The following is a 19,029-nucleotide window of genomic DNA, read 5'->3' on the forward strand; positions in this document are numbered from 1 at the left end:
AAGGCGCTGCATCATCTTTTGAAGAAAATCAAGGCTTTTGGGTGCGCCTTATACACCAGAGAATCTGGTATGACTTGCCTTCATGTTGTCTTTTGCTGACTCTACTTTCCCTCAACAGCAAATCCCCATTGCCCACAAAGATTGGGTGTGCGCCCTGGCTTACATCCCGGGGAGGCCTTTGCTGCTCAGTGGATGTCGAGGTGGGATGATGAAGGTGTGGAACGTCGACAATTTCACTCCCATCGGAGAAGTCAAAGGACACGACAGCCCTATTAATGCCATCTGTACTAACTCCAAGCAGATCTTCACCGCATCCAGGTAACTTTGGTTTCCTGCTTTCAGGTTTAATGTAGACAGTGCTTACGACAGACTTTTTAGGTCGTTACCACGTAGGCTTAGTCATGCTGATGAGGTGATGCCAGAGCGAATGGGGCAATCAGACACAGACATAGAACATTAGAGGTAATAAGACAGAACAAAAGAAGTAATCAGATTAGCTTCAGCGAGTAGTCCACTGCTCCTATCAAAGCAGAGGTCTGGCGCTGCCACCCCTGTCCATTAGGGATATATATATAGGGCCAGAGTTACCAGCACAACTTTAGTGACAAAGCTGACAAAGCTCTTCGGATGAGGAGCGAAACGTCCGACACCTTCAAAGAAGTACAGATGATAGGTGATGAAACCTTTTCATCTTTGGTTTCCTACTGTACGAATCTCACTCAGGGGCAACTACAGTTTACTGTCAATCAATATTTTCATTTCCCAGTCAGCAATAATTACACAAAAGTATCAATGATAGGAGTCATTCAGGAGACTATTTTACTTGTCATTGACCGTTTCGGCCAGGTCCTCTTGATATCCAAAGACAATTTATAAATACACATGATGCAATCAATCTAGATTTTTGATTCATTTATGAATTATGGTTTGAGCAAAGCGCCTCACGCCCAACATAGTAGGGATTCACTTTGGTTCACAACCACCTCGGCTAACGATCTCAACCTTCTGCTTTCCGTCCTCGTCCTCCACTCTACTGCTACTTCAATCCTACTGGACAACAACCTGTTTGTCTCAAAATTCTTCCTCCGGGATGACCCCAGCGATTGCAGGGTGAAATTATGGAACTATGTGCCTGGCTTGACCCCGTGTCTTCCTCGCCGGGTCCTCGCCATCAAGGGCCGAGCCACCAGCCTCCCATGATAAACACCTTCCCCTCCTCCCTCTGGTACTTTCTTATCCTTTCCTTTTCCCATCCTAATGCGTGGTTTCCTTACTTTTCATTGACCTATTTCTGTTCTTTTGGAACCAAACACAGGGTTTACGCCGCTGTACAGTAACTAACGAACTATGTGATATAATTCATGCTGAAAAACAACAAAGTGTGAAGGCTCGGGCTTCCCTCTGGTGCATTGAAATTATTTTTGACACGAAACTCATTGTGAATGTCAGCCACTGTCTCCCCCCCACCAATTATCTGGAGTTATCATTCTCCCTACACTGTACTCACATTGGCTTAAAAATAAATTCCAATTAACAACCAAAAAGGGAGCTTTGTCGAGTACAGCTCCAAAGCCTGAAAGTTGTCTTGAAAATAGAAGCTAAGCACGCAAGCGTTGTGCAACTTTTTGCGCCTCCTGGACTGAGTAGCATTTTTTTCATGATTGGGGGAAAATAGTCTATTTTTTTGGGGTGGAACAAAGCCATATTTTTCTTGGAAAATGTGAATTAGCAGTTTATCAGTATTTTTTTTACGACTTCAAGTGATTATTTTAAAACATGGTCAGTGCTGTTCTCAGACCTAAAATGACTTGAGGAAAGTGCGAGTGCATGTCTTAAACGACTTGTGTGGTTCACCCACCAATTTCAGTCGACTGGATTGGATTAGCCTTTATTTGTCTCACAATGGATTTACGTTTCATAGCAGCAAAGTAATGAAGAGGAGAGGAAAGGAAGAAGTAGAAAAACCAAATACAGGACCTGCTGTAACTGCGCCATTTTGAGGTCAAAACAAAACAAAAAAAATAACCAAAACAAATAATGTAACACAACACAAAAGACACCCTCTTTGTTGTATGAAGCAGTTCTAGATGAGAGAAGAGAGGATCAAAGCGTCCTTTTCACCATTGGATCAGGGACGTCATAGCGAAATGTGCACGTCTGATACAGGCTAAATGTTGAAAGCAAACGCGAAGCTGTAGCATCCACTGACGAAAAGAGACCTCACATCTCCTGTCCCACGTAAATCCGCTTCAATTCCTAGCCGCAACAGTTCCACATACGCATCGGCGTTCTGCGCTGACGCTCCTTTCTTCTTATCGAGCCATACATCCATAAAGCTGCAGACTGTTCATGAGTGCGGTGTTTAATAATAATATATCAATCCACTCCTTGAACTTTCTGCCTTCCCGTGTGCATCCACATTAAACCAACAGTTCCACATAGGCATCGGCGCTCTGCGCAAACACTGCTTTCTTCTTATTGTGTGTTCCTCAAGCCATGCATCCATCCAGCGACTGTCCAACAGCACCGACTTTTCCGCTGAACAAAGCGGGGCTGTGAAAATGCTGCCCATTACAGGCGCAAAAAAAAAAAGCACAATCGCCCCAAAGTTGTCCAGCGATGACAGTCAAATGGCACTGGCATTCCTCCCAATCAAAAACAGTGCTGCCATATTCCGAACAGGCGCAACCGCTTAACACAGTCTCCTCCTTGAGGAATGTTGTAGCCAAAAATGCTGAAAAATAATCCGTATCCAAACATGACAAAGAAGAAAACGACAAAGAAGAAAAAGCAAGGCTCGTGAGAGCACTTGCTGACGGCTGCCTACTTGGGCGCCATCTTGGACTTTATCACATAGCATTCGCACCATTTTATTTTGAACAAAACAGAACTTTGCAGTTGTGAACACAGTCTAAAATAAAACAGGTGCTAACTCAACATTGAGAACCGGATAACTTTCTGCATTGTTTGAAAGCAACTATGGAAAAGTAAGGAAGTCGCATGCATGCGTGCGCGTCTATGGAGGCCTCACTGATGTGATTGCTCTGGTATTTTCCTCATTTCCCTTTACTCCTTCCTCCCTTCTCTGAAAACGCCTCACATCTTTCTCCCTCCCCCACCGTGTCTCTGCAGTGACAAGACGGTGAAGATCTGGCTGCCAAAGGTTTGGAGGAAGAGGTGACAACACAAGTGACGGATGGCGAGTGACCATTTTTTATTTGATTTCTTTTTACTCTCACCATCAAGGCACTTTTATTGGTCACTGTGAAATCTTTTTTTTTTTTTTTACATTGCCCCGCAAGGCATCATAAACCGCTGTTCATTTTATTTTTATTTATTATTTTATTATTATTATTATTATTATTATTATTATTATTATTATTATGATTATTTGGAAACTTGAAAGTGCCATTTGTCATGATGCTACTCGCCATCTTGCAGATGCATTTGGCAGCACCTTTTTTTTCTCATTGTAACAAATAAGTGCCGTGCTCTTGTTTTGAAAAGCGGTGGATGAAAATCAAAATACTTTGGGGAATATTTTGTAAATACCTTCCATTCCCTCCAAAAAAGTATTTTTATATTTTTAACAATCAGTCATTAGACAGTCATCATCATTTATATCTAGCTGTTACATAATTAGCCCTCTCAGTTTTTTCCCTCTTAACTCATTCACTGCCATTCACCAATTTCTTCAGGAATTCGAAATAGGACATAGAGTGCCATTCCCGAATGAGTTCGGGTTTTGTTTTGTCTTGCTTGGGTGCCGATGAAGCGCTGGCCAGACCTCTAGCAATGTCTTTCCCTTCCACAAGGGGGCATCATTTCATTTTTTCCCCATGTTAGCGCTTTGTTATAGCTTCAGCTGTTGTTAAAGTGCTATATAAACCAATATGTCCATATTGCATTGTATTTTGGACAGCCACCCTTATTTCAACCTCAAATAACTCCAGACCCATGTAATTTCGGAATCAACTCTTTTTTTCTGATGAAAGAAGAGAGTCTAAGGTTTCTCACGCTGCATTGAATGTGTATGTAGTCCTAAAACTCAATATTCTGTGGGTCCTGGAATTCAAGTGACAATGACAAAAACCCTGGCACTGCAGTGCACACATTTTTGCACGTCTGGCAGTGAATGAGTTAATAATGTACATATTTGTACATTTCTATGGCGATCAACAAGTTATGTGTATTTTTTATTTTCCCTACCTCATTTGTTTTGGACTGTGCATTCCACGTGGGCGTGAACACATTTTATGGCTCTCTTTGCACACACAAAAAAAAAATCTGGTGCTGGACATGTCTGGCTCTTTATGTCTGTAAATGTGTCCTCTGGTGGCTTTGCCTGTCTCGCTGCTGACCTTGCAAATAGGAAAGCACACGTCCAGTAACACGGGCGAGGTGATACTGCCCCTGGAGGAGCTCACTAGACTTCATTATCTTGGGCGAGAAATCCAGACGACAGCAGAAAAAATGAAAATAAAACACCCGCAACAGACTACGATGCTTTCATTAAAGGGCGAAATTGGTCCCACCCTATATTGTACTGAGTTAAAGGCCCCGACATGCAACCATCCCATCCATAAACTGTATAACTATCCCTCTCAGTCCGTTGATATCATCGAGACATTTCAGTAAATGGCTTATGCTAATCATGCTAACACACAAGGATCATAAAGTTAGTCAGACCAGTGTAAAATCGCTCCTCGCCCGACTCGCAAGTCAACTCCAGTGGGACCTTTTAAAGGAGAACCACCACCATTTTTTTGTTTCCTAACTGACATCAGAAAAACATTTTCGAGCATCTAAAACACCCAAAACACGCAGGCTGATATTTTTAGTCAAATGCAAATTTCCCCATTGTGGGACGAATAAAGGTATTCCGATTCTGATTCTGATGCAAAACACCAATTCAAAATGAGTTAAAGTGTCCCAAAACGACTTCAAAATGACCCCGGAGATGCCGAGTTTCAGAAGGTCCCGCCCCCTTGTTCGTGACGTCAAGCCAAGACGTCTTGCCTTGCTTGAGAATCAAAACAATGGCTTCAGATTCGGAGAAGATGCTTTCTTGTTACTCATCCAGTTATGAATATGATTCAAATAGTTCTGAAGAGGAAAGCATAAATGTTTGCAATCGATTAAAGAAGTCCTCACATATCAATTCGAGCCGTCGGGACTCCAATGTAGCGTCCCAGAAAATGCACAAGATGGCGCCCAAGCTCCGTTGGAAATGGGCTGATTTGTCTGCTGGGAATGTGTGTCAACTAGTGTGTCAACTAGTATCAAATAGTAGACTTGGTTATTTATGCTTGGTTATTTATGTGTTTTCCTTCTAATTTCGTCATCAACACGGAAGTTTTCAGACCAAACAAAGTACCCAAAATGCATTGTGTGTCGCTTTCTCGGACAGGGGCGTTCCCTCCGTGACGTCACGTCAGGCATCGTCATTAACTCGAAAACAAGACTTGACCTGAATCTTCAGTGCGAGTCTTAAAATGAAAAATATAGCTCTATGCCGTGGAATCTTTGTAAAATACGCTCAGTAGAAGTCAACACAACTTGTCTGGGGGCCTCGGTTGTCTTTTAAAGTTGAATTTGATGCGTTCCGTTCGTAAAGTGTCCAACTAAACATTAGTTTCAAGCACTTTTAACTTATCATCGCACAAGAAGCTGCGTGTAACCTATCGTATGACTTTATAGGCGTATTTTTTTTATTATTCCTTTGCTCACCCCCAAAAAATTATTTGCATTTGTGTATCTCCGAATTAGGGCATCCAATTCTGTACTTGATGGAGTTTGTCCAGGAATAGAATGACCATTTTGGCAAGTATTTCACTCTGTAAAGTGGAGGACGACACACTGTCAAAATTGCTTTAGGCCTAATAACTTGTTTCCATGGATATTAACTTGAACAACCAGGAGGCGCAAGTCATTCTTACGATAGAAGAGCCCAAAATCAGTTCCTCCAAATAATTGAGCTTCTCTTCCCGCGCTCATGAATCCTGCTAGTCCTCACACTGAAGCCCCCCCCCCCCCCCCCGACCCAGACCCACCAAGCCCCCAACCGCCCCCGTTTTTCCGGCTAGCGCAAGTCTGTGTGAAGCCAATTTAATTAGTGCTCTCACATTTCTCCTGCCTACTCCGCGGAAGAGACTTTCTGGTGGAAAGCAGGTCACAAACTAAGAGGGATATTGAAATTCTCTTTCCATCCTTCTGTCGCTCCATTTAAACGACAGGAAGACATTTCTTATCCGAGCTAACGGGTGCAGACTGCAAACATCGTTTTTTTTTTTTTTTTTGGTTCTTGATTCTTGTTCAATATGGATGTTCAAATTTTTTTTTTCCTTGACATCCAAATCACCAAAATTGTTAGTTTCTATATTTTTTGTTATGATGAGCAAACTCAGGTAAAGGATGAAGGATCATTTTAGTTTGTATTGAACTCATCCCTTGATGCTTTTTTTATTTTAGTTTTTTTGGGTCATAATTTTCAAATGCCTTGGTTTTTTTTTCAAAGAGGGTACTATTCATGTATCACCCAATTTGTACTACATGTGCTTCTAAATTTTTTTAATCCATTTTCTGTATACTGTATAGTGTTACTCTACTCTACTGTAAAAAAAAAAAACTTCAAGGAAGTTTTAAAAATGGGGCCAAAGTGTGTCAATGTAGTGAAGAAAAAAAAAGAGGTACCGCTATTTGTGTACAGTTCTTGCTTGCGACTTTGGGGTGGGTGATACTCTCATTTGAATTAAGGGTACGTCAATGGACCCTTTTACTGTATTTGAATCTGTGCCAATTAGCCAAACAAACCCAGTTGCCACCTTTCATGTTTCTCGGTCATACCTGCTGAGGGTAGCATCTCACTGCGAATGTTCTACACATACACACACACACACAACCAACATGCAATGTTTATGTTCATGGTACTGACTGAATGATTGAAGTGTCTCATTTGGAATTGTCAACCTGCTCATCGCCTGTATCCATTTTTTTTCTTTGCATCCAATTCTCTAAAAGATCACCCTGGTGTGTATGAAGTAAGCAGTCATGCCTCAAGACATTCCTTGATTTATATTTCCATACGATTTCAACTTTTTACACTGAAAATAAGGACATGCCTGCTTTTTAGATAAGGAGGCACTCCTGTGAATAGCCCACACAGGTACTGTATGAAACGGAGTCTAAGACTGAATGAATGAATGAATAAATAAATAAATAAATAAATAAATAAATACGGCACTGAAATCCTTCCATAAAAAAAAACACTAGGTCTGCAGTTGAGCAGATGATTCTATTACATAAAATGAGCCTTTTTTTGTCTCACAGTGGAGAAATTGACACAACAAAATACAGGAGCTGCTGTTAAGGCAGCCACTCTTGCGGAGCCAATTTGAAGTCAAAAACAGACAATAAAAACTAAATAACAAATAATGTAACAACACAAAAGACAGGCAGTCATTCAATCTTAATAACTTTCTGCACCCTATTTGTTGTATGAAGCAGATCGAACATCATTCGATGTACAGTGAAACCTCTGTTTACGAACCCCTTGGCTTCCGAATTTTTGGTTTACGAATGTTACATTTATGAAAACTTTACCTTGGCATACGAAGTATTTTTCGGGATACACACGGAGCCGCCACAATGAGTGATGTGTCGTTTGCGAACGAGCCCTTTCTCCTAACAAGAAATTGGTGGCCACTGTTTTTGCCCTCTATTCCCCGCCCCCAGTCTTCGGTTAAAGCCACGTGATTGGTCAAGAATGCAGCAGTGGGGGATTAAAGAGATTAAAGAGACAGGCAGACAGAGAGAGTGAGAAAACACACACACGAAAGGGAGATGACAGAGCTTGAAACAAAAAACAAAAGTGTGAGAGTGTGAGAATAGTGAGAAAATGCATAGAAAACAGTCAAAATATCCCATCAATCAGGCTGCACAAATAACCCGCACAAGTCATCTGTACACTTGATGCAAAAAGCTATCAACCCAGCTAAACAGATCACAATTGACGATGAACTAGATACAATTATCACAGAGAAAGCACTGACGAGGCATCATTCCTCAAGATGGTGAAAGAAGAAGGTTACGTTCCTCATCAAGTGTTTAATGCTGAGGAAACCGGACACTCCATTCCATTAAGCCATTAACGACCATCACAAAGGTAAATAAAATAACTTTATTGTAAAGTACAGTTTATTTCTTTAATCATAATACGATAGCACATTTATTATACATAAAATAAGGTATATTTCGTGTAGTTTTATGGGGTCCTGGGAACGGATTATTGTCATTTTAATGGTTTCCTATGGGAAATTAATTTTTGGGATACACACTTTCCGCCTGACACACTGTGTCTGGGAACCAATTAAGTTCGTAAGCCAAGGTCCCACTGGATGATCGAACCATGTTAAGAACCACTGCTTCAGAGATTTGGTACCTTGCTTCGTGTAAGATTAAGCTTCCAACCAATTGGAGGCGCTATGCCCATCCCCCCCAAAAATACAATAAAAATTACCAAAGTTCAGTATGATTTTAACAGCTAATATCAAACTCTGTAAAAAAATGTGGATACGTGCAAGGGAAAAATGTGATTTAAGAATGAGTTACCATCAAATTTGAAATCAATGACACGGTGGCCTTCACGGGTCTTTCTGTAATATCGTCATCTTGAAGTGGCCAGTGATTGTGATTAGTAGTACTTCCAACCCGTCCCCGCCCGTGACTTTAGCCTTGTGCCTCAACCAACAGGCCTTACACAATCGCAAATATCTGCGTAGCAGAAACTTCAATCCGACAAATAGAGATTGTGTTTTAAGTCGACGGATATCTCAGTTCGCTCGATCATGATCTATCTGTCTATCTATCGTGATCATCTGATAACGGTCCGGGATGGCGTTCGCTCACAATCTCGAGGGTGGTGGTGGTGGTGGTAGAGTGGGCGCTTACTTTGCTGCTAGCCGTCAGCTCTGAGTCCCACATTTTGTCATAATTCATGTTGCAATGTCTGTGAAATCAATACTTGATGCCACATGAATGCAGGGTCAAAGGTCATTTGTGCCTTCTATTGCACAGACTACTCATTCTTAGGTGAGTGTAAATTTGTGTACAGTTGTTTGGATTTTTTTTTTAAATATATGAACGTATGCATGTGAACAAGCCATGTATAAACAAGTTTAAATGTACATAATGTATGTAAATATTTAATGATGAATACAACGTTCACCGGAACAGAATAAATAAGTAAACAAAAGCATGAGATGACTTTGTCGTGACTGTTTTCAGTTGTTTTTGAATGCCTTGTGTCAAATTTATATACAGTGATACCTCCGTTTTCGACCATAATCCGTTTCAGGAACCTGTTCGAATACCGAAACCGAATCTGCACTTTCCATTAAAATCAATGTAAAAAATCTTAATTCGTTCAAAGTCTAGAAAACAACTTCTTAAGTATTTCATCGCATAAACCGGATAAAAACTTAATAATAGAGCAGGTCAGGTGTACAATTCTATAAAAACAAACTTATTTTCACCAATTTTCTTTCTGACACGGGGCGTGTTGGCACCTATCCCAGCTGCCTTTGGGCAAACACAGGGCACACTAACTTTTCAAACCAAATTCTTGAACCAAATATGTCTGCATTTTCGCAAAAATAAAACAACAACAATATTAATGCGTCGGTCACAATGAGGAAGACGTTACATATAAGGAAGTGACGTCTAAGGAAGCGGAGTCAAGTGATGCATTCAGATGCACTCAGTTTGGTTGAGAACCAAATTTCGGTTGCATAAAAAATATGACATTTTTGGTTGAAAACCGAATGGGATGAGAACCGAGACGTTCGAAAACCGAGGTTTGACTGTAGTTATAAATATATATCTTTTTTGTTAGATATTTTTATGACATTTTATATTATGTAATGTATATATTGTTGTATATATTTATATTTATTTGTAGTTATATAGCTATAACCACAACTAAATGTGTGGTCAGACCTCTGGCAATGTTTTTCCTCCCACAAGACGTAATCATTTGCCTTTTGTAGAGCCGCCCCCATTACAAGCTCAGATAACCACAGACCCATATAATTTAGGAAATAACGACGAGGGGTAGCATTTGCTTTTTGTCCATGTTAGCTTTTTGTTACAGCTTCAGCTGTTGTTAAAGCGCTATATAAATCTCCAGACCCATTTAACTTAAGAATTAACTTTTTTTTCTAATGAAAGAAGAGCGTCTAAGGCTTCTCACGCTGCATTGAATGTTTATATAGTTCTAAAACTCAATATTCTGTGGGTCCTGGAATTTGAGTGAAAATGACAAAAACCCTGCCACTGGAGTGGATACATTTTTGCACATCTAGAAGTGAATGAGTTAATGTCATGTGTATTTTATTTGGAACTGTTTTAAGTTACTCCAGTTCTGATTATTAGCGGCGTTTATACAAAGTTACTATGACTGAAAAATCACTTAACAAAACGTAATACAGGTCAATGTTTTCTGTTGGAGGCTGGAATGTCCATATTCATTAGGAATAGGGCTCCTTTCCTTTCTCGCCCTGTCACAAATTGTCAGCCTGCATTTATGTCAGTGGCTTTAAATAGAACTAAAATGCACCCAGTGGAGCACAGACCTCCACGAAGGTGGGAAGATTGTGGTTTGCATATCAATGTATTTGCATTCTCATATAGGCGTGAAACGAAGGTGATTTACTTCATGCATCTAAAAAAAATTAATATGTTCATTGAAAACAAGGAAACAGTCCACATGTAACTTTGATACACCCCAATGCATGCAATGAACCCAAAATAAATATGCTGACTAATAATTGAATATAAGAGAAAAATATAACAGATGGCCACATGGTTGGGTGTTTTTTTTTTTCCTTCATTTTAATCTTTCCCCCCACCAGAAGCCATTTCTGTCAGTGTCAAGATTTGCTCCGAAGAAATGCATATATCTTCATTCCCTTTGCGAATGCCGATCATTAACTTGTGCGGGCGTCGCTTGCCACAGTCGCGGCGGGACGCGCAAACGTTGTGATCTATGGCGGCCATTAACGTCTCAGAGGAGACGAAAGCCATTAGAAGATGCCAGTCACAAACAAATATCCATATACACGTTACAGCTATCGCATCGCAGCAGGATGTCTTCCATCTGCTCGCACCACCTAAAATAACTAATAAGTAAAAAGAGGAGGAAAAAAAACTCTTGCAATTTGATTCCCGTGTCTTCTTCGTTTGATTACATTGCAACATTCCAGCCAAGTCGGCTGTTACTTACTGATCCGTTGATCTCCGTCCTTGTAGGCTATCAATCACTCTGCAACGTCAGGAGTCAATTCAGGCAAAATACCCGCAGTGAATATTAAAGCCCTTATGTTCACGCTCCTCATACGTGTGTGTGAGTGTAAACATTAATCACAAATGGTTATCACTGGAAATGAAAGTTTTCACTGGCTCATCCATCACCGTATCCCACTGCGCTTCACTGGCAATAAAAGGAGGACCAGTCCAAAGACTCGAGAGGGTTCAACTTGGCACAGACCAACAAAATAAATATCATAACCCTCTCAACGCTTTCAACAATGTCTGGACAAAGATATGAAGGATCTGTTTTTATTTTTAGATGTCTTGAAAAATTGCTTAAATATTGAAAAAAAAAATCCCTTGGGGCTTTAAATTGCGCTGTCGTTTACAATTTTTTACCTTGTGTACTGAAAGCGTTTTAAAGTTTTTTTTTTAATTCAAAAGGCATGCAAACAAACAAGGTAAAAGAAATAAACAACACGTTTTAAGTTGTTCGCTCATTCGCTTGTTGATGACGTCACACCAGGAGAGCCTGGAGAGGTTCGATGTTTTGCTCAAGGACACTTCGACGCCGTCGTAATGGCTCCCGAGCAACATCTGAGCCACGCCACCCACAAAGGAGAAATAATCATAAAAAGTGATTAAATAGATATATTTATGTAATGGTTTGTCGGGGCTGCCACTGACAGTTTATCATTCACTCGAAGCATTTGTAAAAACTGTCGCTAGCATAACCACAAAGGTAAGTAACTTTTGTCACGTACGATTTACAATCAATGGAATTGTCTTTTAGATCGAATCATGCTCATTTGCATTGTTTGTCTGCTTTGTTTTGTGTCAGTGGCGATTTTTTTTAAGTTTGCTGCTTCGCTTGACGTGACTTGCTGGTCGCAATCGGCAGAGCAATCACTCGACGGCCCACTACTGATGATAATAATGGATTACAAAAATGGCAATGCAAATGATTCATTCTAACTGTCGCAATGTTTTTCGACAATTTTGTGAATATTTCCTATCATAGTAGCAGCATCTTCATTCTAATTTAAAACAGATTATTTTCTTACAGTGTATTTTAGGTGTTCAATTACCTGACATGTTTCGGCGATATACTTCCGCCTTTGTCAGAGTGTCAGGTAATTGAACACCTAAAATACACTGTAAGAAAAGAATCTGTTTTAAATTAGATATCAAGGAGACAACTTAATACAACTAGAATCTTCATTGTTTTGCTCTTTTCATTGTCGCACTTCAACTCCTTCAGAGAGACATCTATTTTATGTGTGGGTATGAAATATTCAGCGCCGTTCAAGAAAGTATATCGTCCCAGTGAAAGCAACAATCACTTTGTGATCATGAACCGTTCAATTCCTTTTATGTGCTCCATAGGGAAGATGAGAGCATCTCAAGACAAGTCCAGTCCAACTCTGAAATAAAGCCAAAAGCGTGCTAATTGGCGGCAAACAAAAGCTGCTTGAGGAAAGGAATTGAGCTTGACAGGTGGTGAGTAATTCCGCTGAAAGGACACGGGTTGAGCAGGCTTGTGGAAAGAGCAATAAATGAGCAGAATACCTGAGGGCCGCAGCTATTTATTCTGCTTTCAATAATGGATGATGCAGAAAGCGCCGTTGCTGATGCACCAATTAGGAGGGTAAATGAGAACATACCCCACATTCACTGCCACAAGAGAAACGATAAACAATACCAAATGATGAACAATTTTCACATGGCACTGCATAACCTTGACAGAAAATGTTAGATTATAAAAACAACCTTAATGGTACATAGTTTCATGCTGTCAATTACCCTATTTTATTCCACTTGTAAATATCATGAGATGTTCTGGGGAAGGCAAATCAGTGCGGTAGTGTAAATGACCTCCAAAGAGGATTGGAATGATGACGAGTGTCTGCAAAAAATATTCCCATTGTCAAGTTGTTAGCATCTGCATGTCAATGGAAGAGATCCAAAGACGATTAACCAGCTTGTTCTTTTCCTGCTTAGTTTCGTGATTTCCCCCCTCCAATTGCACACACGTTCATGAACATCAGTAGTATTTAATATTACAGATGCAACCTTTTTTTCTGGGTAGATGCTTTTCTTTGTTGAAATAATGACTACCAGAAAGCCAGTTTATTCTCCTTTTAATGATGTCCCACATGGAGGGACGGCTAAAAGCACTTGTGGGATGTACAGCACAACCGGGGATGTGTATTTTGCACCAGTATGCCAAATATTCACTGCCAATGGCAAAATGCTTATTGCAGCTGTTACCTCTTTCGCGGCTATTCCTGAATGTATTCGGGAATTGAAAAGTATGACTTGGAGCGCCATTCCTGAATTTGTTCGGGTTTTGGTTTTTCTTGCGGGAGCTGCCGATATAGCGCTGGTCAGACCTCTGCCAATGTTTTTTTCCCTCCCACAAGCGGTCAGATTTTGCTTTTTGTCAATGTTAGCGCTTTGTTCTATCTTCTGTTGTTGTCAAATCCCGACAAAAACCAATATGTATGTATTGCATTGCATTGTATTTTCTACAGCCGCCCCATTTCAAGCTCAGATACCCCCAGACCCATTTAACTTAAGAATTAACTTTTTTTTTCTCATGAAAGAAGAGAGTCTAAGGTTTCTTACGCTGCATTGAATGTTTATGTAGTCCTAAAACTCAATATTCTGTGGGTCCCCCTTGATTTTCTTGAGTGAAAATGTCAAAATCGAGACTGCAATTCATTATTTCCATAATTGCTATTGAATGCGATCGGGACTGTTTGTTAAACTGCTAACATGTCTTGTTTCCTCACAATGTCATTTTCATATCAGCAGAAAAAAATATAAGATGGCTCATTTTGAATGTCTAACATTACAGGCTTTATTGGAAGTTAGAATTTCTCCATTGGAAAAAAAGCAACATAAACGAAAACAATATATACATCAGTTTCTACCCATGATGACATTTTATTTCCACAAGCATTGTCACCTAACTACTCATAGCTACAAAAAGGTGAGGACAAATTTGAAAAACAAACAAGCAAGTTATATTTGACCTTCTTTGGATGAAAAAATATATTTTTGTAATTATTTTGCAAAAAAAAAAAGGAATTTGACCTTGACCAGCAAATTACACATTTAGGATTTTTTTAATCTAGTTTCATTTAAGTGTATTTTTGCTTTACTGCTTCTACGTTGTATGAACAATAAATTAAAAAGGAAGAAAAAGGTCATTCTTTTTTTCGTACGTTTGCTCCCATTGTCTTCTTTGCGTCTTTTGTCAACTCTTTCGTCTTCTTCCATGGCAAGAAATTGTAAGAGACGAGCGCGGTGAGGAGATATGTGGCCATCCCGGTGTATCCTCCCAGTACCAAACATAGCGGCTGCACCAATACAAACAGACAGAAGACGTTCACCGACGCCCGCTCGTCCAATTCGATCCGATCCGACTTGGTGGCGTTCATCACTGCAAAAAAGTACATCAGAGCCACGCCTGGGTAGAAAGCCAACTCCAACATGGCGGCACAGGACGCCTGGCAAGAAAAACGTTAGGGATTAAACATTCCTAGATAGAAACAGAGAATTAAAATAACACACTCACCGGTTCAAGTTTTGTATTTCTTTTGGGAGGTAGCTGTGAAGCGTGAAGGCGGATCAAAAAAAACAGATTTAGACCTTTGAGCCGTCACTCGATCACAACAGCAGTCCATCAAACATTACCCACTTTCCGTCTTATCGTCTTTATGAGCTTACTTGATATGTGTTACCTTCAAAATAAGGTTTTCTGCTTTTATTGTTGTAGCCATATGCCGAAAGGCACATACTGTTGTATTTAAAGGACAACCGACGTCACTTTTTTGTTTTTTAACTGACACCAGAAAAACGCTTTATAGCATCTAAAATACCCAAAACATGCAGTATGATATTTTTAGTCAAATGCAAAACACCAATAAAAATGACTTAAAGTGTCCAAAATCTGCAAAAAAATTGAGCTGCGAATTGGGCATTTTCAGAAAGTCCCGCCCCCCTTTCGTGACGTCACGCCAAGACGTCTTGCATTGCTTGTGAATCAAAACAATGGCTTCAGATTAGGAGAATCTGCTTTCTTGTTACACATCCAGTTATGAATATGATCCCAGCAGCACAGATGAAAAATGATGGGCCCCTTCCATAATTTAAGTTGCCTATGCGGGCTGCAATCAATGTGAATGCCATTGGTGACATAGAGCAGCAACTGCCGCGAACACCTCTCTTAACTTTTCTAACTAGTCCCTGGAGGTCAATTTGCCCCACAATGTAGTTCATTTATCGGTATGAATGATTCCCATTTACAGTAAAAGATAAAGTTCTTCGGGGCATGAAGCTCGAAAGAGAAACTCATTTGCTTGTGATTCATTTTGACTCGTACATTTTGTATTGAGACTTTCCAATTATTATTATTATTTTTTAACATGTCAGTCGCTGTTAATCCCTCACTCATCCAACATTGCGCTGCACCGCTATGGTCTAAGGAAGCAGCAGTCCTTCTGCCAGTCAGTCAGTCAGCCACATCCGCACCCATGAATATTGAATGTGAGCTTTGTGTGAGCGTATGTCTTTTTCTCTTTACTTGCCAGTCACCCAGTAATCGTTCTGAAAATGTTCCTCTTTCATTTTCAGACGTTTGATTCTGAATTAAACAACAGCACCACAGAGTGGGATTACACCCAGAGGTGGCGGGGATGGATTTTGGGGTGGGAGTCCTTTGAAGGGAGATTTATCGAGCCCCTGTGTTTCTGTGTACGCCGCTGTGGAGGCATTTACGTCAAGCAGCGAGAAGACACAGCTGTGTCTTTTCAGTCAAACTCCAAAAACAAGACGGTGGGCTTCGTGAAACAGAGTATGTAGGAAAGGTTGAGATCGGCCACAGTCTTGGGGAGGTCGTGGAGAGGGTCTGGGGGGGGGGCTGGTGATACAAGCATGGGGAGAAAATTCCAACCGTTTCCAGTAGGTCAGTGTAACGTTTCAGTTTGCGACCAACAGGAGGCACTGTAGGGCCCCGCCTGCAGCTGCACAGCTTTTGGTCATTTTAATCAGTGGCAGTTAAAAGGACTCCTGGCACGGCCATTCAGTGTCGGGTCATTGTTTGTTTCATCCTGTCAGGTTTGTTTCATCTTGTCATGTTTTACTCCTGGTTTTGTTTGCTACTTTGGACCTTTTTGTTTCTGATGACTTTGTTGTTTGAGATTTTGTTCTTGCTGACTTCAATACAATTTGGCAAATAGACCCTGCTCCTCCCTCCTGCCTGCTTTTTTGGGGTCCCCCACCATCACCACCTAGCAAAGCGTTATAGCAAGGGCTGAGCTTTGAACTGAGGAAATATGATTGTTGAGTCGTACTGTAATTCTGTTTAACAAAACTAAAAACAACAAATATGTTAGGGTGACTTTGGCCCGCCATTTTAAGAGAGCACTCACATCGTCTGGGTCGGAATCTATCAGGATGACTCATCTGTACTTCTGAGCTGAAGCCGTCCCTCCCAAAAGCTTTCCCAAATTTGTCAAACTGCAAGGACAGCTCCTTCGCTCAGATCCCTTCAGCCCCCAGCATGCATTTTCAATTTGGTTAAGGTCAAGAGCAAGTTCCAAAATGGTGAATTCATGAAGCTTTGATTTGATTTACCGTCAAAAAAAAGTTTTTCAGCTCCTCTATATCTTTGTACGACTGTCACCTGCAAACCAATTTTAAACCGAGTAATCATGTGCATGATACACACACACACATGCACACTGACACACACACACACACACACACACACACACACACACACACACACACACACACACACACACACACACACACACACACACACACACACACACACACACACACACACACACACAAAATGTTTAGGAAAAAGACGGCATTTTTGGACAGCGTAACATCAGGAAGCCGAAACACAGTAATTAGCGCGTACGAAGCTGCAGGAAGGAGGAAATGCGACTGAGATGGACGAAAGGGGGCATTTGAATCCCCTACGGTGTTATTAATGTCACCACCGGCACAAAGCATTGACCACCTCCTGCTCCATCGCAGTTGGATAAAGCATTTCACGTAATAATCCACTATTTTGTTGCTCTGGATGATCGATTACACAACACGCCTGCTTGACCGTGATTCCTTTGGTAATTGGCAAATAATGTGACACAACACAAAAGACAGTCATTGTATATGAAGCACTTTCTGCACCCTCTTTGTTGCATGAAGCAGTTCTAGATGAAAAAGGAGAGAATCTAAGCATCCTTTTCACCAGTGGATCAGAGACGTCATGGTGGAACGTGCACGTCTGCTACAAGCTAAATGTTGAAAGCAAACACAAAGCTGTAGCATCCATTGACGAAGAGTCTCACATCTCCTGCCACACGTGAATCCACTTCAATTCCAAGCCGCGACAGTTCCGCATACGCATCGGCGTTCTGCGCTGACGCTCCTTTCTTCTTATCGAGCCATACATCCATAAAGTTGCAGACTGTTCATGAGTGCGGTGTTTAATAATAATATATCAATCTACTCCTTGAACTTTCTGCCTTCCCGTGTGCATCCACATTAAACCTACATGAATCCTAGAAAAAGGTGTGCATGTGGACACGTGTGTGCTTCTACATGGGTTGTTCAGTGACACGCGAGAAGATAAACATTATTTTATGCATGTGTATGACTATTTGTGAGTTACTGATGCTAAGCTGGAGGGCTGTGTGGGCAGAAGCTTTTCCTTTGCTGGCATAAATTGATTTCCAGAATCCAGACAACTCGAGCAGCTTTTTTTGCGGGGAAAGCCATGTGCTTCTCTATCCATTTATGAGTGGAAACGGTGCAAAGCTGCGCGTGAAGCCGTGTGATGGTGTGTATATGTGTGTGTACATGTCAGAAGCACAGAGACAAACTACGGATGTGTGGTCTCTGCTGCCGTATTAAATCGCAAATGCCAGCTGTTCTCTCCGTAGTCCTTCAAATGTGATGTTTCACCTCACGCCCCACATGAGATTGAGAGTGAGGGACTTACTGTAACAAAAGGCTCCATGCAGACTGCTTGCATTTTGGAAGCGTTGCTTAACTCAAAATGGCAAACCCATTTCATTGTTGGCAGGCGCCGCATGCGCCAGTTTTGCATATTTATTACAATTGTTTACTGAGTCCAAAGTCTTGGAGGCAAACAACTGGCCAATGATGGATGCGTGCCATTAAATATGTAATACCCCTCTGTGTAATTAATATTGATTTTTTACTTCAGCTAGCTTGAACATATTTGACTTGGTCGCGGCGCTTCTTAAAACTGCTTAATTACATGTCCTCCTGGTCACTTAAAAAAAATGAACTGCAGATTTTTTTGTTGAACTTTTTTAAAAACAACTTATGTTTGGGATTTTTCACGGACGCCTCCCAACTCCCAAAATCATCTCAGTATTTATTTATTTATTTATTTATACTCTTTCATCCATGCAGAGCAGCATATCTCCTGTTTGGCAGATGCAGATTTTTTTTTCAAATATTTTTTTATGTTTAGGATTTTTATCATTTTATTTTATTTTATCTTATCTTATACTTATTTGTTAATTTTTTTTATGTGTAGTCATTCATCCGTGTAGAGCAGCATATTTGCTGTTTGGCAGATTTTTTTCAAATATTTTTTTCATGTTTCGGATTTTTCACCGACACCTCTCAACCCCCAAAATTATCTCAGTATGTATTTATTTTGTATAT

At 40.6% G+C, this 19,029-nt stretch overlaps 1 protein-coding gene across 4 annotated transcripts in view; it reads left to right on the plus strand.

Moving 5' to 3' along the window:
* kif21b (kinesin family member 21B) overlaps window positions 1-9,256 on the plus strand; it is a 67,430-nt gene extending 58,174 nt beyond the window's left edge. For 3 of the 4 annotated variants that reach the window (XM_089009610.1, XM_089009612.1, XM_089009611.1), the window contains 3 exons: window positions 119-318; window positions 1,101-1,225; window positions 3,133-9,256. In XM_089009610.1, the coding sequence (XP_088865736.1) occupies window positions 119-318; window positions 1,101-1,200 (300 nt within the window). In that variant the 3' untranslated portion in view covers window positions 1,201-1,225; window positions 3,133-9,256. The remainder of the gene's footprint in view (window positions 1-118; window positions 319-1,100; window positions 1,226-3,132) is intronic. The other variant, XM_089009613.1, reaches the window with a different exon arrangement.
* The last annotated feature ends 9,773 nt before the right edge of the window (window positions 9,257-19,029 follow it).

The sequence above is a fragment of the Hippocampus bargibanti genome, linkage group LG12 (assembly GCF_051943395.1).
Source record: "Hippocampus bargibanti isolate YZ-2025 linkage group LG12, ASM5194339v1, whole genome shotgun sequence".
Classification (NCBI taxonomy): domain Eukaryota; kingdom Metazoa; phylum Chordata; class Actinopteri; order Syngnathiformes; family Syngnathidae; genus Hippocampus; species Hippocampus bargibanti.